The sequence below is a fragment of the Gobius niger genome, assembly GCF_951799975.1.
Source record: "Gobius niger genome assembly, chromosome: 3".
NCBI classification, from domain to species: Eukaryota; Metazoa; Chordata; class Actinopteri; order Gobiiformes; family Gobiidae; genus Gobius; species Gobius niger.
The window spans coordinates 36,369,438-36,395,343 of record NC_136854.1 but is presented as its reverse complement, the minus strand read 5'-3'; the positions used below and the strand labels follow the sequence as shown (position 1 = coordinate 36,395,343).

At 41.5% G+C, this 25,906-nt stretch overlaps 1 protein-coding gene across 1 annotated transcript in view; it reads left to right on the top strand.

Moving 5' to 3' along the window:
• LOC306960911 (uncharacterized protein) overlaps nucleotides 1–6,511 on the top strand; it is a 56,085-nt gene extending 49,574 nt beyond the window's left edge. The window contains exon 3 of the mRNA XM_079553518.1: nucleotides 6,278–6,511. Coding sequence (XP_079409644.1) covers nucleotides 6,278–6,287 — 10 coding nt within the window. The 3' untranslated portion in view covers nucleotides 6,288–6,511. The remainder of the gene's footprint in view (nucleotides 1–6,277) is intronic.
• The last annotated feature ends 19,395 nt before the right edge of the window (nucleotides 6,512–25,906 follow it).

Sequence of the window (25,906 nt, the reverse complement as noted above, 5' to 3'; positions counted from 1 at the left end):
TTCAATTGTTGAATCTGCTGTGAATAAGCATCCATATGGACCTGATTTAGACTTGACTTTATTTGTATGTGAAAAATAAGTTAATATTTCACAAGAAAATTGCTAAAAAGTGTGAAAAACTGTACTTCCCAGAAGATTCTATTTTCCCCCTCGGTGAAGCCACGCCCCCTTCTATGACGCGATGCCGTCTGCATCTATAGTAAGCACTTGTACAATTTTCTGTCACATTGTGGCGCCCCACAGCTTGGAAACCACTGGCTTAAAGTAACACCACCGTTTTTACATACTGAGATATGTTCTCACCTGAGCTTAGACGAGTTGATGCGTACCTGTCTGGTCTTTACACATGCACTGAGTCACACAAAAAGACCAAAGATGTTGTTTGCATTTAGCCTCTCCTCTATGGGGCCAAATGAGGGTGAAGATAGAAGCAACCAAGCTCTTCGATGGCGATCCAAGTTACACAAATATTCCAATTTTCTAAGCAGATAAAAAGGGGTACTATATTGTAAGGCATAATAACACCTTAGGAGCACCTTGTCCACGCAGTAATATCTTCAATTTACTACAATGACGTCGAAGTGCTCCTAAGGTGTTATTACACCTTACAATATAGTACCCCTTTTTATCTGACATATTAAATATTATTACACTTAACAATTAGCTTAGTCGATGCATTTTCCATCAACTTGTTTTCGTCGTCTTTAAATCAGCCCTTGCTCGTTGTGGATTGTCACCGGCGTGTTCTTTCATTCCCGTGGACAAAGCTGGCTCGACTTTGACAACGGACCACAACATGAGAAAGAACATACATGTAACGAGCCAGCCAATTACAGAGAAATCATATTCAGCCAATGTAATTAAACTGTGGACATCTGAAGAAAACTCTGCGCTCTTTTATGTGCTTTGTGTTGGTCACTGCGTCTGTAGAGATCGCCGGCGCTTCGACTGTCCTTCACTCCTCTCCCCCCCCTCTCCCCCCCCCACCCCGCGGCCATCGGATTTTTTTTTTTTTAAACGCCTCGTTTTTGATCATTCACATTATAACCGGCTCTCTCGCTTTCTTTCTTTTGTTTCCCTCCTTCTCTGGTCTCTCTATCTCACACCGGCAAACTTAATGAAACAAGAAGTGATGAGAAAAGTATTTTATGATCCGAACAAAGGAAAGGACGAGTGTTTAAAGGGCTGAGCGGGTCTGGATGTTGGGTTTGTGTCTGGGGATAGAAGGAAGCCGTCCTTAATGATCAATGGCCTCGCACTGCTGTCTGTTGTGTACGTTTTCAGCAGGGACGCGGGGCAGACATACAGGAACATTTGCATATACTGAATGCAGCTAAACACAGAGGGACAGACGCGTTTTATGAGGAGAAATAGGTTGCTGTGACACACTTTGCCTTTGCTGGTTAATCCATCCTGAGCTGACCCTTTCTGTCTTACTTTAGAAAGTTTGTCTGGCCTAATTGATCATTTTGTTGGTCTTTGTTGATTTGAAAAGAAAAGTATGAATGCTTGTTGTTGCCCCTTAGTTGCCAATCTAATGCCGCGTTCATGTGGTCTTCTGGAACTGGGGAAGATGTCCTCCCCACTCGGGTCAAAACCATAGACCCTAAAAGATAATAGACGGCTCCTCCTCACTCCTCCCTGTTTACGTTTATAACCATGTTTGAAAGGGAATCCATGGTGGATTTACAGACTCCTCCTACCCAGCTATGATAGAGCGTGTTCCTAAAAAGGGCAAAAGGGGCGGGATCTTCACTGTAGACTCTGCCCTCGCGTGATGTGTAGTTCGGTCGTAGCCGCCTGTCAATCAAAGTCCGGCAAACATTAGTTTACGAGATTTCTATGTACCTTACGAAAACCAGCCTGGTCCCTTTGATTGTGCCTAACCCAGCGTTATCACAGGAGGAATATCTAGTTGTAGAAAGTTTAAAAAAAAATAGGCACCAGGCTTTACAGTTGTTTTTAACATGTCTAAAGTGCAATGCTTTCTAATGGAAAACTAGCTTGTTCTGCCGCCCCATATGGAGGTGCTGCAGCAATGGAGGGCAGTGTCGGCCACTGGCGTCGTCGTCATGAATCTCTGCTACAAGCGGCCGTTGGTGAATCAGCAGATTTGTTCTTTTACTCAAGCTAACTGGGGCAATGAAGTCACATCTCGGGAAAACGAGCCCCACAGTCCACACGAACGCAGCACAAACTCCATTAACATGCAAACCCGGAGCATGAGCAGGATTATTGTGATTTTAACCCCAATTTATTATCTGACTTTAAACACCGTGTGTGATTCTCTGTGTCTTATTTTTTTTTTTTTTTTTATATTTGTTTTCTTTTATTTTTCTCATTTTCTAGTTTTTAATCTGTTAATTTTCTATTTATAATTTTAAACAGTTATTTTTTAATTAGGGATGGAGCTAAAGAGGTAAGGGGGGAGATCAGATCAGTGATACTGTCAAGGGTCCCAAATAAATTTATTCTTAAAATAATGATATAAATAGGCCGCAGGTTTTAGTTAAGCCTTACTATATTATTCACTTATTAGGAGCTGTGAGGGAAACTTCAGCAACTATGGCTTTGAATGTATTGAAAAAGTCACTTTAATTAGAATTATATCATCTTTTCTCGTAATTGTTATACAGTATGTTTTATTAAACAATACATTTACTCTTTTAACAATAGCAGTGACAGATGACTTTCAACATGTACTTTTTTGTGATCAGTGCAGTTGCACATATTGTTAAGTCGTCTGTCTCTGCAATTGTTGAATTTTTCTGGCCTTATCCTTGAAAAGCACCCGTGAGCTACATTAGATCACATACAGTTGATGTGCTCACCTACACCTATTTTCCTTTTTTTTTTTTTCCTTTTATGCTTTTGTTAATTTGCTTCTTTTTTGGGTGTAACCAAAAGTGCCACTGCCATGATCACGAACCAGGATTAAAGAACAATTCAAAGTTTACTTTTTATGCACATCTTCCTTCTCAACCATTGGCATGAAATTACAAAGGAAAGTGATGCACTGTCAATAGCCGAGTGTAAGTCAGAAAGTTGACAATGAACTGTAAACAACATATCTTTAAGATAATAATATAACTGTGGTATATCTGCTGCCTGTCACTCCTCTTCAAACAGTCGTGCCTCTTGCTTCTTACATCTTCCTCTCGCTTAATGACAACATCTGCATTTTAAAGGCTGGCTACCAATACAATCTATTTCTGACATGAAAGTCAATGATACAGTATATATAGTCTGGCATGCAGAAGTGTTAGTGTTAGTGTTGTGGTCAGTGTTGGGAAAGTTCATTTTCTACATGAACTAGTTCAAAGTTCAGTTCACAAATTTCAAAATGAACTAGTTCGTTCATAGTTCATAATTGTTTAAAGTAAATAGTTCGTTCATAGTTCCAAAAATGAACTAGTTCATAGTTCTTTTTTTTTTTTTTTTGCTGCGAGCTATTATTGAGGCATGAAAACGGATCGGGGTGAAAAAGGTGAGAAGTATATTTCCCCCTTAAAGCAACGATATTCAGTAATTTGAGATGCATGTTTGCCAACCTTGGGAGAGCTGGAGAAAGTTGACTTCAGCCATGAGTCAAAAATATTATGGCCTCCTCACTTAGTGTTATGCAGCTCTTTCATGTCAGCCTGTCACTGTTTTATGAGTGGATTTTGGATATCTTTGCTAATCATATTTTATTTTATTATTATTATTATTATTATTATCATTATTATTATTATTATTATTATTATTATTATTATTATTATTATTATTTTGTTTAATTGGAAAATTCTTAGTGGAAAATGAAGCTACAAATATTGAATTGCATGTGTGTTAATTTGGTAAATTAATCATGAATAAGATTGTTTTAGGAGCTAATTTGTAGTTAAAAAACTCCACATTGTGGCTTTATGCAAATGAGTGCGCACGCGGAGCAGAGGGAAAGGGAAACTCGCTTCGTAACCTCACTCTGTGGCTGCTCACGGGCACCGTGCGGACCCGCTGGTTACCGGTGTGCCAGCGCATGTGCCAGGGCCTGTGCCAGGGCCATAAACAGCCGAGTTCAGCGCCACAGAACTGGACACAGTCGGGCCGTGGGCGCGGGGGCGGAGCGGAGCTAGCGTGGCTACACCGTGGACCCGCCAGAGTTTAGAACCGCTGGTAAACTCTGACGGCGCGGCAGGGTTTTATATTCACTGATATAAGAAATCTGGCACCATAATGAACGAACGTAAATAGAACGGGAAATGCCGTTCACAGACACCAGAATGAACGCGTTCATGGTTTCGTTCATCAGGCAGTAATTCGGTGCGTTCAGTTCACGTTCGCCCAAAATATGAACGCGTTCATGAACTTTCGTTCAATGAACGCGTTCAGGTACATCACTGGTTGTGGTGGGCAGGGATGGAGCTAAACACATTTAAAGTTACAATCTATGGTAAATGTGTGAAAGTTTGTTTTGGCTTTGCAATAAAATGTAATTTCCAAATTCAGGGTAAACTTAGCAAACTGCATAATACATTTTTTTTTAAAAAGATTACTACTCTATAAAATCTGCTTTCTGACACACTGTAGTTTGCAAATATGTTCTGAAATGCATGTGATTCTGGTATTAGTTCCGACAAATACAGCAGCAACAACTGCAACTGCAAAACTTGTCAGAAAAATCTCTAAATAGCTAATACCAATGTGCGCTACTTTGGACCATACAGGGTGAAAGTCAATACATTTCATCAGCTTGAACATTGACATTTTCAGGTTCTCTGGCCTGTCTTTGGGCGCTCGGCTTGTCTCCCACATTGCAGCAGTTCTGTCCAGATTCTTATGATGATCACTCAGAAATACCCAGACGAACAGATGGACAGAGGCGCTGCGCCTCATGCCTAAAAGGGAAAAATGACCTTTCCCTGTTCTTGATTTGACAGCACAGAGAGCGATAAGGCGACTTCAGAGAGGAGAGATAGAGACAGAGGTGACCATGAAAGTGCACATAAAGGAAAGAAAAGGCACTGAAGATACAGTGTTAGCGATGGACCAACAACACCCTGTGTCCATCTGTAATCACCTCCAATGGCTCAGTCTTTCTCTCTCACGCTCTCTTCTCCCTCCCTCCCTCTTTTTTCTCTCGCTCCCTCTTTCTCTCTTCTCCCTCCCTCTCTTTTCTCTCTCGCTCCCTCTCTTCTCCCTCTCACTATCTTCTCCCTCTCTCTCGTCTCTCTCTCTTCTCCCTCCGTCTCTTTTCTCTCTCGCTCCCTTTCTTCTTCCTCTCTCTCTCTTCTCCCTCCCTCTTTTTTCTCTCCCGCCCTCTCTCTTCTCACTCCCTCTCTCTTCTTTTCTCTCTATCTTCTCCTTCTCTCTGTATTCTCCCTTTCTCTTCTCTCTATCTTCTCCCTCTCTCTGTATTCTCCCTCTCTCTTTTCTCTCTCTCTTTTCTCTCTCTCTTCTCCCTCTCTCTCATCTCCCTCCTTCTCTCTTTTCTCTTTCTCTTTTCCCTCCCTCTCTCTTTTCTCTCTCTCTTCTCCCTCTCTCTTTTCTCTCTCTCTTCTACCTCTCTCTCATCTCCCTCCTTCTCTCTTTTCTCTTTCTCTTTTCGCTCCCTCGCTCTTTTCTCTCTCTCTTCTACCTCTCTCTTCTCCCTCCCGCTCTCTTTTCTCTCTCTTCTCCCTCGCTCTCTTTTCTCTCTCTCTTCTACCTCTCTCTCATCTCCCTCCTTCTCTCTTTTCTCTTTCTCTTTTCCCTCCCTCTCTCTTTTCTCTCTCTTCTCCCTCTCTCATTTCTCTCTCTCTCTCTTTTCTCTCTCTCTTCTCCCTCCCTCTCTCTGTTTGTCTCTCTGTCTCTCTCGCCTTTATTCTCTCCCCTTCTCTGAGCCACTACCACATTTTTTCCTCTCTCTTTCTGTACAATATCATTTAAGTATATGGCTCCGTCTCATCCCAGCAAACTCTACAGGGTACTATCTCCCAAACTCTGGCTCATTGTTATTACCTAGAATTTACTACCACAAAGAAAAATGGAAAAGGAGACACATAGCTCATCTTTCTAGATATAGAGGTTGAATATAATAAATTAAACCCTTGAATAAATACACAAGTTATTGAAATGGTGTCAGACCCACAACCCCCTCATCTCTCTCCTCTACAGCAAAACAAATATGTTGATGTTTCACTAATAATTGGCAGCAGGGGTTGACTTTTTTGTCCTCCTTTCTCTCTCTCTCTCTCTCTCTCTCTCTGTCTTTCCCTCTTCTTTCTGTTTATCTTTTTCTCTCTTCCTCTTCCTTTAGAGATGAATAGTTGGCGCTGGATCAAAGGCGGACGTCGGCTGGACCGCTCCGGCCACCACAAAGAGGGCGTCAGGCTTTGGCTCGGGCCCAGGAGGCGCACATGGTCGTGGATATGGGACAAGGCGTGCAGATGGGTCCACTACACTCCACACCAATCCCCCCATCCCGCCCCGAACAGAGGAGAGAGAGGGGAGTGGGGGGGGGGGGGGGGGGCAAGAGAGAGAGGTCAGCGGCAGCGTGCGCAGCTTGTGCTTCCTGTAAGACGATACACTCTTGTTCCACTGATTCTCTTTGTTTCCATCTGTCTGCTCCACTAACGCCACTTTGTTTACTTCCTGGTTCTTTCTTCTTCTCTTTCAGATGATGTGCCCCTGAAAGGCTAGCAATCAATGACCCATGAAGAAGACGTTGGGGTAAATCTTCAATAGCTGTGTAAGATATCTTTATAGATAAGGTACAGCTATAGAGATAAGTATATCTATTGAGAATAGATATATGGCAATCAAATCTAACCATTAATAATTGGCCTATACAAGTACAGAAACTAGCAAGTTATACTTCAATGGCCATGAAAACATGTCCTAATTGAGGGGGGAAATAGTAAAGCTGTGAAGCACAAATTTTGTCTCTGTTTTTATCTTCTTATTAAAATGAAAACTGAATCAACATCAAAAAGAAATGCCCACTCGGGGTCTTCTCTGCTGTTTTACGTCCTAATTTTATTAATCTTTGCATAAGTGCTTAGTATCATATCATATCATATCTTTTTTTAAATATTTTTTTTTATGAATGAAAAAAAACTTGACATAACTTGTTAAGTGTCAGATTATGTTACATCTTCTACATTTATTCAACTAGAACATATGCTTTTTACTCATATACTTTACATAAGAGCAACTTTCAAACATTCCACAATAACATCTACAATATACTAAAAAATATATTACAAATAAATGAAGAAGTTCTTATTTTTCTTTCTTTTTTTGTCTTACTTTGATGTAATTGGAGATGGACACAGGATGCAGATGCTCCTGTTCTGAACTGGGGTTACTGCAGTTGGTCAAGTCTTGGTTCAGCAACACTATGAGCCCAAAGACTGAGATCATCTGATGACTTGAACATCCTGAATAACCATTCCTTATTCCCTGATGGCCAAGATGACAAGGTGCCAGGATTCATCAGGCTCACATTGTGAAAGAGTGGTTCAGGAGCATGAGACATCCTTTTTATACATGCCTTTCAGTCATGTGACCTTTGTTGTTATGGCGGCCATTTTGAACACCGAAGTAGCATTTTGTAGCACTACCACATGTAACGATATCTCTACTCAGTATGAAAATGAAAGACAACTGATTGACAGTGGTATTTTTATTTACTCATAATAATTTCTCAAGATAACAGTAAAAACACGGCCCCAGAGATGCAGGTTTATGTGAAGAAACCAGTGAGTCAGTGTTTAAGATGTTAGCATTCTACCGGTTAGCATTTAGCTTCAAAAGCTCAGCTCCAACCTCTCCAAGAGAAAGCCCTGAACCACAGTCCAAACCTTTGCTACAACTTGTGACAGAGGTCAGAGCTGAGCTGTTACTGTAATATTTCCTCAGTGTTCATAGATATGAGCCACACACGTGTTTATCATGTTGAAGCCATTGGCAGTTGATTGAATAAACTGTCAATGGTTGACAGTTGCTAACCACTACCATGCTAAAGTCTTGAACAGCTTAAACACTGACTCAGACTGAGACTCTGTTGACATGACAAACTGTAAAAATCACAGAGAAAGGCTTGTCTACTTCCTGTTCGATGATTTAGTTTAGCCTGCATAATGCTACTTCGGTATTCAAAATGGCCGCCGGAACTATCGTGATGTCATTGGAAACGCATGTATACATGGATTGGCCATCACAGAGTCCAGATCTTAACCCCATTGAGAATCTTTGGGATCTGCTGGAGAAGGTTTTGCACAGTGTTCACACTTTCCCATCATCAATACAAGATCTTGATGAAAAATGAATGCAACACTGGATCTTTTCACATCGCGTAAGCTTATTGGAACAGTACCACAGCGAATGTGTGCTGTAATCAAAGCTACAGTTGGCCAAACAAAGTATATGCAAGGGGTCAGGCAGTGTATAAGGAAAGAGAGTACAAATAGGTAAATATCCATAACCAAAATGACCAGGTCTCAGTTCTATCCTTGGACTATGGCAGTCTCCTTCCTTTGCCACTTGTGTTTTAGAAATTGGAGACTGGGCTTTAGTATGAACCTCATCCTAATAATGTCACCACTTCATTTACTCTCTCCTTTCTTCTTCTAGTGAACATGTCCCGGAAGAGTCGTCGTCGTCCCGTGGAGCAGGAGCCACCGAGAGGTAAACGTCCTGGCCCCGGCTGTGCATATGAGAGTTTCCCCACACTTCCACTCCACACTCAACAATCCCTGTTTAAGTCTATGAGAGCGGCTGCCAAACTCCACACAGCCGGAGCCAGTCCAAACAACCGGAGCTGGAGGACACCAAAAGTGGTACAGATAAAACAAATGAACACGGCCCCGCAGTCCAAATGTATACGCAACACCCAGACGCCTTTCAACTCGCTCCACCGACACTTCAGAAACACTTCCTCTGGAGACGGCCCGGGTGGTGCAGGCAAATGTTATTATAACCCAGACTTATGAAATGGTACAAGAACATGGTCAGATGCATAGTAGAATTAAGGAGTTTGACAAATGAGTAAATGTGAGCTGTGTTTTAGAATGGCTTGGACACTTTGATTACATATCCAGAATATTCTGCAAAAAGTAGAAGCATTTTTTTTACGCAGATCATTTTGATTCAATTTTAAATGTTGTGCTGCTACTAAGGTTAAAGTTGAAGTGCATATGACTCATTAGACATATTTTTTGCTAAACCATAGTACATACAATTATAGTAAGATTATTATTATTAATATAAGATTTTGCTTTAAAAAATGTACCCAGATTTCTTTAGTTTGACCATTTTTGTGATGTTTTTAGTTTCACTTCCTCATTGGACACTGACAGGAAGTGACATAGGTAGAGGCAAACAATTTTAAACGGTTGCCGTGCCAACCATGTTATGTCAAAGCAACTGTTAAAAGTGACTACAGCTACTTCCTGGTCCAAACTGTTGAAAGCTCCATAGACAAACACAGCACAAAAAAAAAACACTATCTGCATCTGAAGATAAAAGGCCAAAAAATGTTTTACACCTAATTAGAATATTATAACTCACAATATCTCCGGGCAAAATGAAGATATTTTTTGATTAAAAATTAGAAAATTATTTGATACTTAATGTCAGAAAAGCATAACTAACTCCAGAGTAAATGTAATATTTCTTTGTGATCAGATGTTTAAAAAGAGCCTCATAGTCGTCTCTACAGCAGATTAAAATCAGCTCAATCCCATCATAGTGAATACGGCTAAAGTTCTGTTGGACCCGGAAGTGGAGCGATGACATCATGAGTGAGTCAAACTGTTATACCTTTATTAAGTGTGACATCACAGACTATGTGATGACATCATCCCTTTACATTTGTTAACGTGTGTATGGGAAGTGAGTGAGTCAACCTTCTATACGTTTGTTAAGTGTGACGTCACGACTTCTGCTTCCGGGTCCTGGCAGACCGGCAAATATGCAAGAAGAAACCCCATTAAAAACTCTTAAAAACAACCATCAATATTTCTGAAACTCAACGGAGAGTTACTCAACCTAACTTTATTATTTATACGCTGCTGCGGCGTTAGCATTTTTCTCCGCTAACCCAGATGTACCGATTTTGGTAAATATCAGTTTTATAGCAGTAGGTTCAGCATTTTTGGCTATTGGGCCTGATAAATAAGTATGTTCAGTAGCTCTCTGTTGAGTTTCAGAAATATTGATTGTGGTATTAAAGAGTTTTTTGTAGTTTCTCGCACATCTGCGGACCCGGAAGTAGAGCTGTGACGTCACCACTTAACAAACATATAGAACTTTACCTCTATCTATGTCACTTCCTGTCAGCAGCTTGAAAATTCAAATAAAAATAACTTTTCTGCCAACATTTCTTCATCAAAACTGTTACTTACAACAGATGTTATCCATCTAAATAAGTCATATTTTCAATAGCATTAAAACCTGTCATGTGCACTTTGAGATTGAGGTATACTTTATTAACGGTAACATAGCTCTTTCATTGTTTTGTTAAAGTAACTATTTTAGCCTTAATAACAGTAAAAGTCATGACTTTCAATTCTTATTTGAATTATATAGGCAGAGGTCAAACACCAACACAGTCAGTAAAATAGCAAGTCTGTCGGTTTTAAGCCAAAATAATGAAAACAATACCACACAAAGTATCTCTGTCTGATAGATTAACAATGAGTTATCACACATTTCATTCCTTTCTGTGTTTCACTCACCAGTGACGTCGACGTGCTTCTCAGCTTCCTCGGGATTTTCCCAGCCGCAATATTGGTTCGTCAAAAACACCCATCACTTCCTCCGTGTCAGAGAAACAGCTTGTTGTAATTAGCCTGAAAATGACACAATCCTAATTTGCGTCAGCGGAGTTACAGCGACAAACAAACCGTTACTTCTCGTGTCAAAACTTCACATCAAAGTGCGGCACTGCCTTCAAAAGGGCTGCTTTTAGAGCCTGCACTGTGCTCGCTTGTGATGTTTTGCTTCATTTGCGCATGAAAGATTTGACGAATCCTGCACATTTTGCTCCTCCAAACTCTTGTACGGCTCAATCATCCGCCGTTCACAGTGTAACCACACGATTTGGTTTCAGCGTGATCAGAAATGTGATTGTTTTTGATTTCCTGTGTTGCCTGATTCTGAGTCTAGCATCCTCTTGTGGCCTTTTGTATAACTACACTTCAAAACAGCTAAGCCCTAGAGGTTTTTTTTTACATACATGTGCCAATTCATGCTCCAAGAAATGTCAGTGCTACGGTGTCCAACGTTTTAAAAGCCTGAAAAAAGATACTATTTTAGTATTCTCAAAGCCCTCTAGTGGTCGGAATGGATTACTGCTTTATAAATTGACCTCAAAAATGCAAGAGTATCTGACATGTAAGGTATGAAATGTATGAAATAATCGAATCGTATATGTTTATTGTCAAGTTTTCAAAGTATTAAAAGGAAGAGAGAGCGGGGGGAAAAAAAACACTTCCTGGATGTAAAGGAGCAGACACGCATTTTTGGGGAGAGAAGAAACGAGTGGTATTTTCCCTCTGCGTGCTGTCATGCTTGGATCCAGGCTGGGGCCATATGTTTAAGATTAGATGTACTCTTTTGTTAGATGAGAACACAGTCAACAGAGGTCTGCTTTCCCCGCGGCTCGTGAATCAAATGCACAGCCTCCACGCCCTGTACTTCAGGCTAATACTGTAAAATGCACAGAAAACGGCGAGAGAAGCTATTTGTCTTAACGTGGGTAAGACCATTTCTATATTGTTGTTTTCTTTTGTTGTGGCAGTGGTCGTCATTCTGACACAAATCACCTCCATGGTTTGTGACACCTTTAGTGTGATCTTTAATGAATGAAAACAAGCATAAATGTTGGTCTGGGCTAAAACAGGAAAAGGGATCAAAACAGTGTAGTAGAATAAAGAAAAGAACTGACCTGAAGAGAAATGCTCATTAAAGCTCACTATCTGGTTGTAAGTACTGTATCTATTGAAGTGAGTTTCTATTTAATAATATTGGTCACAGGTTCTAGAATTGACTTTGTGCATCACTTCAAATCATAACAACGCCACCCAAGAAGTCGCTTCCTGTTTCGATCCAGCACGCCAAAATAAAAGCATGCAGCTTGTCTCATTGATTAGTTCAACAGGTACTTGCAACATTACAAGAATATAATTAAATACACACATTTTAAGTTTTTCGTCTGTTTATAGGCAGAAAGAGAGTTGAACTAATGAATAGGCTTGTTGCACAATGTGGTTACGCTAGTTCCTCTGAGCTGAAGCTGTGGGCGCTAGTACTTCCTGTTCGTATTCATTTCCATTAAGATTAGCTTAGACCAGTGAGTTCCTGGTAGAAATATTTCCATAGAGGAGACGTTTATGTTTGTAAGGATCAGTGAGTTTGTCTTGAAGCTAAAGGCTAATTTAAACTCTTAACTCCCGCCTAAACCGAGAGGATCTTTTTTCCTCACGTCCTCACGATTTTTTTTTCCATCATTTTTGTCACCATTTTTTTTTTTTTTTTTTTTTGTCAATTTTTTATCACATTTTTGTATTTTTTTTGGTCACATTTTTGCCATTTTTTTGTCAAATTTTTATCACATTTTTATCACATTTTTGTAATTTTTCGTCAATTTCTTGTGACATTTTTGTGACATTTTTGCCACTTTTTCATCAATATTTTGTCCCTTTTTTGTCAATTTTTTATCACATTTTTGTAATTTTCTTGTCACATTTTTGCAATTTTTTTGTCACATTTTTATCACATTTTTGTCACATTTTTGTAATTTTTTGGTCATTATTTTGTCACATTTTTGTCATTTTTCGATTTTAAGCGGTTAATGCATTACACAACTTGAAATAGTGCCTTTATATATATTTTTTATAGCATGTTAGCCTTTAGCTTCAAGACAAACTATCAATCCTTCATGATCACAGGCGTCTCTGATCTGAACTTCATGATTTGAACACAGTAAATGATCATCTACCGGGAACTCACCGCCCACAACATAATCTTTAGAAAATATGATTATTATTCCAGGAAAAGAAAACAGACAGGAAGTCCAGGCGCTCACACCTTCAGGTCAGAGGAGCTAGCATAGCCACACCGTGCAACAAGCCAATAAGATGGTGCTATTTTTGTGTTCTGAATCGAAACAGGAAGTCACATCTTGGGCGGTGTTGTTATGATTTGAAGTCAATTCTATTTCAGTTGGAGAAGGTGCTAATATGACTCTATGCGCAGTGACCCCACGTGATTTCCGCCTGGACAGTAAACCAGACACTGTCCTTCCTGTCCGCTATCTCTTCCCATTAAAAATGAGCAGGTCCCACAGAAATGAAGCGATACCTCAAGACATAGTAAAGAACAGCAAGAAAAGTTCGGATGTGCCTGGAGCAGGTTAAAAAATATTACGTGAGACGTAACGACTGTTCATAGCTGTGGATGTTTTTGTCTTGAGGCTAACGCGGCTAACAAAATAAAAATTAAATCTAGCGCAAAGTTTTGAACGAGCCTGTGCAAAAAAGAATCGTCCTGTTATTATTTACTTGTCTACATGTTATATGATCATTTTCAACACTAGCCTTTAGCTCTAAGATTAAAGCTCCTCCCTTATGAACGCTGGCGTTTCCTTTGGGGCAGGATTCACAGTGAACATGTTTGTAATACGTTGCTGTGACTGTCCATCAGTAACTCTTGTCCTTAACCAGCTCTCTCTTTAATTGTGCGGGACCAGTTGTGAATGTAAACCATCAGTGACAGGAAGTACAGCGTCTGGTTTACTGTCCGGGAAAACTGTGCATACAGCCTATATGACTCTATGGGAGAGAAACTGTTTTTGAAATAAATTTCCAAAAGGAAAATGTCCAAATGTTTCGTGATCATTATTTGACTGGATTCACAAACCTGCACATTATTCTTATGGCTGGATCCTTTCTACTGACCAATATCACATACATGTTTTTTTAATGTTGTCTCCACTTTTGGACGCCTTTATGAGGAAATAATTAGACCTTAGTTCATATGTGCTGGAAGAGATGATATTTACCTTTGTGACGTTTTTTGGTTTTATGTGATTGACCCAGGAATCACAGAGAAATTAGCAATAAACTGAGTCTAGGAATCTGCATTTTGACAGTCTCCATAGTTACCGCCATGAAATGTTCAGCTGCCCTCCAGCTCAATTTCAACCTCTTAACCCCCACCTGAACCGAGCACATTTTCTCCAGTTTGGCTTCACCCAAATCGAAAAAGCTTCTTGAAAAGAGTGTCAAAATAGCGACAAAAATTTGGCTAAAACAAGGATAAAAGAACATAATGAAAAAGTGACAAAAAAGCCGAAATAGAGCAACAAAAAAGTGACAAAAAGCAATACAAATGTGGTAAAAATGTGAAGAAAACTCCTTTAAAAAAAGCTAATTTAAAAGTGACGACAACTTGAATTGAAAAAGATACATTTCGATGAGTCTTGCAGGTCTTAGCTTTCAAATGAGGTGCCTATAGGCTGTGATCTTATGGGCTGGAGAAAATGCACGGGGTTAAGAGGTTTAAACTACAGACTCTTTACAATGTTGAGGTCACGTGAACACAACCTATTGTATATTCCTAGTGTTAAAAATGCAGTACAAGTATTGACGCGGATGTCCTGGGTTCACAGTATCGGCGTCCTCATTATGAAACGTTCAAACCCTCACTTTTGCTTCAATGTATTTCAACGACAATGAACAACCACCCACACAGCCAGACACGAAACACCCAATTATACAATTGTCCACTAGGGGGCAGTGCGTCAAATTGATTAAACCAATTGAGCAGACTGGAGCACAACACGATATCTAATGCAAAATACATTATTCTCCTCTTTTATATAACACATTTCTCCCTTCTTTTTGTATGTTGTGCTTGGAGAGAGGAGGAAAACAACAGTGGGCTAAGCCTGCTTTCAAAAAAAAAAAAAAATGCAAATGAAAGAGAACTAAGTGTGTAGCTGTTTCTTATTAGACCAATGAAATCCCTATAGGAATCGTCTGGGTCTGGGTCTGCCTGTGTTAATTGGCCTATAAGCAGCCATTGTTAATCTAAACTGTTTAATTAGTGCTGCTTTCACTGCGTTAGGAGCGGGGCCTTCACTGTAGGTCCACTACTTATTCTTAACGCTACACGCCGATGCCGTTTTGAGGTGAATTAAGATGACTAAATAAAACCGCGGGACAGGGCTGTGGAGAGAGAGCGCTCTTTAGATAATGACCCACTAATTGCAACAGCACCGAAAAAGCACTAAAGGAGGTCAACTTGTGCGGCTTTTTTTTTTTCTTTTTCCCTTTCCGAAAGTAACTTCTTCTTCTTCTTCTTGCAGTTATGAGCGAAGAAGTCTGATGTTGTTTTGTGTTGTAATAATGGGCATTATTTTCACTTTTATGTGTTCCTCCTACAGAGAAAATAGGCCTGATCTCTCCCTTTGTGGTTGCTCCAACTTGCTCACTTCCACCACCCACACAAGCGCGTTTTTCCCAGGCAACAATGTTAGCGCCGCAAAAAAAGTTTACACACACAATAAATAACGATATGCCCAAAGCAGTTAGCAGTGGCCCCGCTCCTCCGGTTTCCTTGGCCGGACTTGAAATGAAATGGTAATTTTGACTTGAGGAGGATTTCAAAGGGATGGCCTTTACTTTTCATCTTGGTGCATACCACGAGCTCGCCGACACATTCACGCTGGGATTTGAGTAAGAAAAAAAGAAAAAAAAAGAAGAAGAAGAAGAAGAGAGGGAGAGAGAGAGAGAGAAAAAGCTGAATTTTAAGTTTTCCGTTTGTGAACTTGCTCCCGTTCCATTTCTTTGCCATCGCTGAGAGAGAGAAAAAAAAAAAAAAAAGATGTAATGTTTTTTGCCCCAGATGGACGGCCGTTTCTATAAACAAACCACCCCCGGTTCAGGGAGAGAGTGATTGATGTGTCATTGTCCGGAGATCGTTTCCAGGCATTTGAATAGATAATTAGGCCCGAGCGGCCTGCCGTCGCAAGGGCCTATTGTAATCGCAATCACAGCGCAGTGCGCGCAGCGCACTGAACCTAAGTGCGCGGAGCGCACAAAAACAGCGCGAAGCGCTGTCCCCATGTCAACCGTAAACTCACCATGTAAAACAGTGACAGCCCACACCAAAGGTGTGGGCCCTTATACTTATTATTGCTTTAAAATGAATGGGGGTATATAGTGTGAATGGGGGTATATAGTGGATGACGAGCGCGAAGCGCTCGTCATCCACCCAGGACCCCTACAGATGCGTGCGGATCGTTGAAAGCTTTCCAAAAATGTATAATATGATATCGTCGCGAAAGCGACGATATTGTTTTTCTCGGAAATATTATTATTAGGCCCGAGCGGCCTGCCGTCGCAAGGGCCTATTGTAATCGTAATCACAGCGCAGTGCGCGCAGCGCACTGAACCTAAGTGCGCGGAGCGCACAAAAACAGCGCGAAGCGCTGTCCCCATGTCAACCGTAAACTCACCATGTAAAACAATGACAGCCCACACCGGAGGTGTGGGCCCTTTATACTTATTATTGCATTAAAATGAATGGGGGTATATAGTGTGAATGGGGGTATATAGTGGATGACGAGCGCGAAGCGCTCGTCATCCACCCAGGAGCCCCAGGAGCCCCACGGATGCGTGCGGATCGTTGAAAGCTTTCCAAAAATGTATAATATGACATCGTCGCGAAAGCGACGATATTGTTTTTGTAAAAAATATTATTATTCTTTCTTCTACTTCTTTCTTTCTTCTGCTCTTTGAGCAGGAATTTCACCCCCTGAACATAGTCGAAAACTCACCAAACTTTGCCCAAAATTCAGATCCGGCGAAAAATTAATTAAAATGTGTGTTTCATATTGGGGGGGGAAAAAATGGCGCGACAGCGCCACCTACAAAAGTCAAAATACATTACGCCAATGGGGGAGGGGCCGAAGTAAACTTTATCGTAGAGCGACGAGATTCGGTACAGATATTCGTCATGTGACGAAAAAAAAAAAATATTATTGTGGCCACGCCCCCTGACAAACCGGAAGTCCGCCATATTGACTGGAAGCACGGAGATTGCTGAATCAGCGTTTTCGCTGACGTCGCATTTTAACGAACTCCTCCTAGGGCGTTTCACCAAATGAGCTCAAAATCGCTCCAGCTCATCTCGAGATGTGGGGCATCAAAAGTTATCCAAATTTTTTGGCTATGTTTTACGGTTTGTTTGCGGCGAAGCCGCAATCTTTCCGAAGTATTTTGCGATTCATCAAAAACTAAAAATCGCTCCCATTCGCACAAACAAACTCCGATTAAAAATCGGAAATATACATTTTATTGACCTTTCACCCCTGGACACAACAAATGTGTAAAAGTAACATTGGGCACGATAGCGCCCCCTCCAGGTGCAGAAGAAAAAATGCATTATGGGAAAAAAATTAGTTTCTCGGAAATGGATGAAATTCGGTACAAAAATAGTTGATGGCGTCCCGATCCAAAAAGCCAATGAGACCCATATCGTATTTTGTACGGTGTTGCCATGGTGATTCAAAATACATTGCGTCCATGGAGGCGGGACCAACGTCAACTTTGTCGTAGAGCGACGAGATTCGGTACAGATATTCGTCATGTGACGACATAATTTTTTTTTTATTGTGGCCACGCCCCCTGACAAACCGGAAGTCCGCCATTTTCACAGGAATTCTGTAGAATGCTGAGTCAGCATTTTCGCTGACGTCGCATTTTAACGAACTCCTCCTAGGGCGTTTCACCAAATGAGCTCAAAATCGCTCCAGCTCATGTCCAGATGTGGGGCATCAAAAGTTATCCAAATTTTTTGGCTATGTTTTACGGTTTGTTTGCGGCGAAGCCGCAATCTTTCCGAAGTATTTTGCCATTCATCATAAACTAAAAATTGCTCCCATTCGCACAAAGAAACGCCCATTAAAAATCGGAAATATACATTTTTTTGACCTTTCACCCCTGGACACAACAAATGTGACAAAGTGACATTGGGCGCGACAGCGCCCCCTCCAGGTGCAGAAGAAAAATTGCATTATGGGAAACAAATTAGTTTCTCGGAAATGGATGAAATTTGGCAAAAAAATAGGTGATGGCGTCCCGATCAAAAAAGCCAATGAGACCCATATCGTATTTTGTACGGTGTTTCCATGGTGACGCCCGGGGCCCCCCATGTAATTCTAATGGGGCTGACACATGAATCTCACATAATGCAACATTACAGCGCGTTAGCGCCCCCTGTCAGGAGCTTTTGGACAGTGGTCATGGAAGTACGGCCTGTTAGGGCCGTCTGATGCTAATTGTGAAATTAAAAAGATTATAGGCGCGCTAGCGCCCTCTGCAGGCTGGAGCCATTATTCACATGGAGAGGCTAAAAATGTAGTTTTGATGTTTACTGACGACGATTAATGGCACATCAGGGAAATAAAATGCACTGTGGCGCCCTTGGGTGGGTTATGACGCGGATACATAGAGGCGCTAAAGGAGGCACGGCCCGCGAGGGCCGTTCGATGCCGCTTGCGGCTTTAATTCTTTCTTCTTTCTTCTTTCTTCTTCTGCTCTTTGAGCAGGAATTTGACCCCCTGAACATTGTCGAAAACTCACCAAACTTTGCCCAAAATTCAGGTCCGGTGAAAAATTAATTTAAATGTGTGTTTCATATTGGGGAAAAAAAAAATGGCGCGACAGCGCCACCTACAAAAGTCAAAATACATTACGCCAATGGGGGAGGGGCCGAAGTAAACTTTGTCGTAGAGCGACGAGATTCGGTACAGATATTCGTCATGTGACGACAAAAAAAAAATATTATTGTGGCCACGCCCCCTGACAAACCGGAAGTCCGCCATATTGACAGGAAGCCCGCAGATTGCTGAGTCAGCGTTTTCGCTGACGTCGCCTTTTAACGAACTCCTCCTAGGGCGTTTCACCAAATGAGCTCAAAATCGCTCCAGCTCATCTCAAGATGTGGGACATCAAAAGTTATCCAAATTTTTTGGCTAAGTTTTACGGTTTGTTTGCGGCGAAGCCGCAATCTTTCCGAAGTATTTTGCGATTCATCAAAAACTAAAAATCACTCCCATTCGCACAAGCAAACTCCGATTAAAAATCGGAAATATACATTTTTTGGACCTTTCACCCCTGGACACAACAAATGTGAAAAAGTGACACTGGGCGCGATAGCGCCCCCTCCAGGTGCAGAAGAAAAAATGCATTATGGGAAAAAAATTAGTTTGTCGGAAATGGATGAAATTCGGTACAAAAATAGTTGATGGCGTCCCGATCCAAAAAGCCAATGAGACCCATATCGTATTTTGTACGGTGTTGCCATGGTGAATCAAAATACATTGCGTCGATGGAGGCGGGGCCAACGTCAACTTTGTCGCAGAGCGACGACATTCGCTACAAACGTTCGTCATGTGACGACAAGCAAAAAATATTATTGTGGCCACGCCCCCTGACAAACCGGAAGTCCACCATTTTGACAGGAAGTCTGGAAAATGCTGAGTCAGCGTTTTCGCTGACGTTGCATTTTAACGAACTCCTCCTAGGGCGTTTCACCAAATGAGCTCAAAATCGCTCTAGCTCATCTCGAGATGTGGGACATCAAAACTTATCAACATTTTTGGGCTAAGGTTTTCGGTTTGTTTGCGGCGAAGCCGCAATCTTTCCGAAGTATTTTGCGATTCATCAAAAACTAAAAATCGCTCCCATTCGCACAAACAAACTCCGATTAAAAATCGGAAATATACATTTTTTTGACCTTTCACCCCTGGACACAACAAATGTGAAAAAGTTACACTGGGCGCGATAGCGCCCCCTCCAGGTGCAGAAGAAAAAATGCATTATGGGAAAAAAATTAGTTTCACGGAAATTGATGAAATTCGGTACAAACATAGTTAATGGCGTCCCGATCCAAAAAGCCAATGAGGCCCATACCGTATTTTGTACGGTGTTGCCATGGTGACGCCTGGGGCCCCCCATGTTATCCAATGGGGCTGACACATAAATCTCACATTATACAACATTACAGCGCGTTAGCGCCCTCTGTCAGGAGCTTGTGAACAGTGGTCATGGAAATACGGCCCTGATGGTCTGATGCCACTTGTGAAATTAAAAAGATTACGGGCGCGCTAGCGCCCTCTGCAGGCTGGAGCCATTGCTTACATGGAGAGGCTAAAAATGTAGCTTAGATGTTTACTGACAAAGATTAATGGCACATCGGGGCAATAAAATGCAGTGTGGCCACGCTGGCGCCCTTGGTACGGTTACATAGACGCGGCAATAGAGGCGCTAAAGGAGGCACGGCCCGCGAGGGCCGTTCGATGCCGCTTGCGGCTTTAATTTTTTTCTTCTTCTCTCTCCACTTTTTTTTTTTTGATGCAGACATTCTTCCCCTTCAAAGTGCCCATAGGTCAGATGAGGGGGTAGAAAAGCGGGTGTCCTCTCCTATATATCTCAAATACATTGCTATTCCTGCCTCTGAAGCCTTTGCGGAGCCGCCGTGTCGCTGGGGACGGCGCCGACTGGCACTGGCGCTCGTCCTGCTGCTTAAGATTAAAAGGTGGATTCTAAAACGGCGTCGGAGATTTCTCTTGTTATGCAAAGCGGCTGTGTCTCAGGCGCCCTGTAACGTTGTGTGGGTTTGTGTTTGTGTTTGTGTGTGTTTGTGTGTCTTATAGGCGATTGCTGCCCCAGGGGTGGAAGTGAGACCGGAGGGATGCAGAGTGATTGAAACGCACTGATTCAGCGGCGAGGAAAGGACAGAGTCGATGATTGGAAAAGGTTTGTCGGATAGTGGGGGGGGGGGGGGTATATTAAGTGGCGTGATGGTGTGGTGGCTTAGGGGTTAGCACGCACTAGCACGTCACAGAAAGAGGGTCTGTGGTTTAAGCAGAATCTGGCCGGGGCCCGGAGCATAGACGGTAGGATAACATAGAGTTCACGCTATATATTTGACTGGGCTTTTGGAGTCTGATCCTACATGAAGAAGAAATAAAAATGGGGAAATAGACAAACATGTAGAGGAATAGGATGACAAGCCTATAAACAATAATGGTTTAAAATGGGACCAACAAGTTTCAAAGGAAAGTCCATAGGAGTCGGGAACTTCCGGATGAGGCTTCCAGCAGCTAATAGCATATGTTTTTCACAGTCTATGGCACAGAGGAGGCCCTATTGTACATGTTTTGGTGGCAAGGGAAGCTAGAACCTGTAGGAAACTTCCAGAATATTTCATTTTTCATTCATTTGTTATATTTCAGGCAAAGGCATTCCACAGTGGAGCACAAGGGAGACAAGGACATGTCATGACATCATCATCATTCTTTATTCAGACTCTAGGCCCATAGTATAAAAAGACATATACATACAACCATATAAACACTCCAGTTCTGACTGAAAGGGAGTGGGAGGGAGAAAAACGTATTTAATCCCACCCCATTTGTTCTTAATATTCTACACTGTGAGCTTCGTTGTTACATCTTCCTTTTTTCTGTCTTCCAGCAAACTATGGACTCAAAACTGATTCAGCAATCATCGGTCACACTTTATTTTACACTTCCTTGATACATTGTACCAAACTAAATTTAGTGCATTGCAATCTGCTTTGTAACAATCTGTTACAAAGTGTACCTATGTAGTACATACACAATGGAATAATGTGTATTAGTACTTTGGTGGTACATCATGTAATAAGACATAAGACCCAAACTCTAACTCTAACCCTAACCTTAAGTCCTAACCCTTATGTCTTATTACATTATGTACCACCAAAGTACTAATACACATTATTCCACTGTGTATGCACTGCATAGGTAAGGGTTATTACAGATTGTTACACTTCACATTACATTAGTACTAACTTTGGCAGGTATAATGTATCAAGGGTAGTGTGAAATAAAGTGTTTCCCCATCATCTTATCATCTTATTATTAATAATAATAATAATGTACGGGACATTTGACCCATCCTTCCATGACGCTGGGGGGGCAGTGGGCGCGGCACCCATCTCCTGATGTAGGGCCAGGCTGACGGTCAGAATCACCTGGCTGGAGGATTCACCTACTGTACATGTTTTTTTAGCACCCGGAGGAAACCTATGAAGACACAGAGAGAACATGCCACACAGAAAGAACCCGGGACCTTCTTGCTGTGTCGACAGATACCAACGACGGTAAGGAAACAAAGCATCACTATAGACACAATATTTATGTGAAATTAAGACCCACTTTCTCTATAGTGTGACCAGAGCTGGCGTCTATATATAACAGTAAAGTACAGTGTGTCTGTGTGTTAGTGCAATATGTAATTCTTCCCTTTTTTATGTACTGGACTAGAGAAGCATTAATTACAGCAATTCCAGCCAGTCCTATAGAGACTTTAATCAGCAACATTTATGGAAAGAACATTTTAGAGATGCTTTTCCAAACACTTTCTGCACAGTCTTCCTTGACAATAATGTGTTGCGTTCGGTGGATACTCACAGTGTCCCCTAATGGCCTGGTATGTACACTACACTCCCTCACTCCCACTCTGAGAACACCGCAGTATCTCCACTCACTCATCCGCACACACTTTGTACACACTGTCTCTCATGCATCACTCCGGTGTCGCTGTGAGTGACCCCCCCCCCCCCAGTGCAACACCGATATCCCACACGCACATTCCTTATGCACTGATCCATGAGGGCGGCGTCCGGGCGACAAAAGCCGAGTGCGAAAGACAAATAGAACGCCGGCCCGTGTCTCCATTATCTCGTGGCAGAGCGGCCCCTGGAGAGGCCGGGGTTAATTGCTCTTGATTGGACGTCCGTGCACCATTGATGAGTGAGGGGGGACCACCACGGGGACCACTACAGAGGGACGGGACACAAAGACACGGGCAGTCGCGAGAGAGCCAGTGTCAAGTGTTCCTCCTCAGTGGGTTTTACTGTCGGGAACAAGATAAGACAGACACAGATGAAGCGATCGGGAGATGGATGGGAAGGGGATTTACTCCAGGGGTGAGATGGCCGGGAGGGGAGAGCTAAATGAGGATCAAGGCACCGCGAAAAGGTTATAGCAAAGCACGTGGTTTACATGGTTCCATCTTTGTGATAATACACGGTATATACTTTACTCTATATAACCATGAGCTTTGTTATTATTATTATAACTGGTTAAAAAATGCACTGGATATAAAATTGTTTTTTGTAAAGTCAATGTTTAGAAATCTTCAACGTTTTCAGGCCAAGGCTCCAACTGCGGGATATTGTATATGGCAGTTATGTAAAGACTCAAACTTGTGAAATGTAAGACATACATTTCACAATAACTAGGGCAAAACAAAAGTGTGTGATCCCCCTGCTGTAGCTCTTTGGCCCCAGGGGTCACGACCTCCAGAAAGGTTAAGTTATAGTTTATTAATCTCTGTAGGGATTCACTGCATTTAACCCGTCCTCACTGGCACGACCTGTCGGACATGTTTTCAGTGATAGGGAAAACTGGAGCACCTGGAGGAAACCTACGGGCACGGAGAGAACATGCAAACTCCACACAGAAAGGCCCCGTCCAGGTGGAAATCGCTGAACAAAATAGTGTTACAAAACTTCAAAGTTTCCATTTGAAAACTTTGGAAACGTTAAAGGGGTACAGATACTTTTTCAAACCACTGTATGTGTGCTTTGAAGATGGTAAATGATGAGCTCATAATATAAATAAATAGTGAACTTTTGCTATTTTGACAGGAAAACAACAAGGACAGAAAATCAGAGAGACTTCAGAAGGCCATCGAAGAACAGCAGACACTTAAATACGTGGTGCACACTACGAGGTGAGTCAGGTGAGAAGACACTGTCTTTTTTTTTTACTTCAACAAAACGCCACTGAACTGATCATCATTAAGATAAGATAAGAGAAAAGAAGAGAAGAGAAGGTAGGACTTTATTCATCTGACAATGAAGAAATGTTGTTCCATCAGCTCACAAGAAACACTCGGGGTGCAAAAAAGATGGGAAATGTGCAAGTACTAGAGGTATCTAATATACAATGAATAAAAGCTTTAAAGCTTAAATAATAGATTTAAAAAACAAAATAAAAAATATCAAATGTCAGCATTGGCAGTGTAAGTTTACAGGCATAGTGCAGTGGTTGATAAAGTGACTCTGATATAAAGGTTTTTGCACATGGTTTTGCTTAGAAGTTATTGCACATGAGTTAACTCCAAACTACTAATTTTTATCATTCCTGTACGATACTCCGGTAATAAGCGTCTATTTCCCACTCCAGTCAGTTACGTGTGTAATTACTGGAAGGGCACAAGGCTAAAAATATACATAAAACTGTGCACTTTGTAGAAATCTAATGACTATTCCCTGCATCTCGAGCCTTTGAGCTTTAAATGTATCTGCTGTCGGTCTGCAACACTAACGATGTGCTAGACAGTTCAGAAACAATTTAGACAAATTAAGTAACGCTTTTTAGCTGGTATTCGGTCTTGTAAATGTGAGGAAACAATAGTAATCATTTCTATTACGAACACTCCTTGTGCTAAGTGCACCAAAGTGCAGTTAACCCGTATGAGGACATGAGAGCTGCTGGTACGCTGCTGTGTGCCAGTTTGTCTGTCTCCATTCCTGTTTAATAGATCAACAGAGCCTCCAGGTCATGTCAGGGCTATGTTTTTCTACAATGCTTGATTTTTATCGCCCCGATGCCTCTGTAGCCACAATAATCATCACTATATACAGCAGGAGTAAACACGAGGCAGTGACCTTCACACCTTTTTCTCAAAACAGATTTGGCTTTGTTGGAGTTTTCTGAAAAGACGAGTCACAACGGAGACTCGAGGGTAAAACGTGAAGAGTTGGACTAAAAAGGGAGGACATGCATAAAGATTAAGGTGCACTTTAGTGTTCCGCTTAAAATTCCGATGCATTTGACCGATGCTTCATTTATCGCCGGGGCAACTGTCAGGAACATTGTGTGACCGCAGGGCAGAGCATTATAGCTGAGGAAAGAAGGATCAACTAAATGTTCAAATGAAAGTCCATGGGAAACAGTGAGAACAAACATAGGGAATAGAGAAATAGAGATCGTTGTCATTTAAGGAACAGGCCACCGTTCTTCCATACTGAGATATGTTCTTACCTGAGCTGAGACGAGTTGATCTGTACCTGTCTGGTCTTTGTGCCCGTGGAAGAGCTTGGTCGCTTCTAACTTCACCCCCGTTTTGAGCTATAGGAATATACTGGGAGAGGTTAAATTCTAACAACACAGGTACACATCAACTCATCGAAGCTCAGGTAAGAACATGTCTCAGTATGGAAAAACGGTGCCTGTTCCTTTAAAGAATTGAACTAAATCTGAGAGGGTGCAAACATTTCAAAATGAGACTTGTCTTGTCCTGTGCAGAGCATTCATTTCTCTTTGATTCACAATATAACAACTTTAACCATCTTAACCTGTTGCACCCACAACTAAACCAAGCAATTTTTCTCCAGTTTGGCCTACAAAACTGATCGTAGCTTTTTTGTCGCGTTGCTGCTGCATTTTTGTCATGTTTTAGTCTTTTTTTTTTGCTGCGTTTTCCTAGTTTTGGTTGTTGTGTTTGTTGCTTTTTCATCATTTTTATGCCACATGTTTATCACTTTTTTTGTTGAGTTTCCATCACGTGTTTGTCACCTTTTTTCTTCCTTTCTTTAGTCACATTTTTGTTTTATATATGTTTATTTGATAGGGACAAAACAAGAAGCATTGTTACAATAACCGATGCCATGTTCATAGGCCGTATACCTAACAGCTAATTCACAGACCTGGTCCCTAAGACATAAAATAGTTCATACATTTACATAAATCATTACAAATAATACAAATTAGAAAAGGTTTGCAATGAAATATTGTTGTGTCCACAAGTTTGAT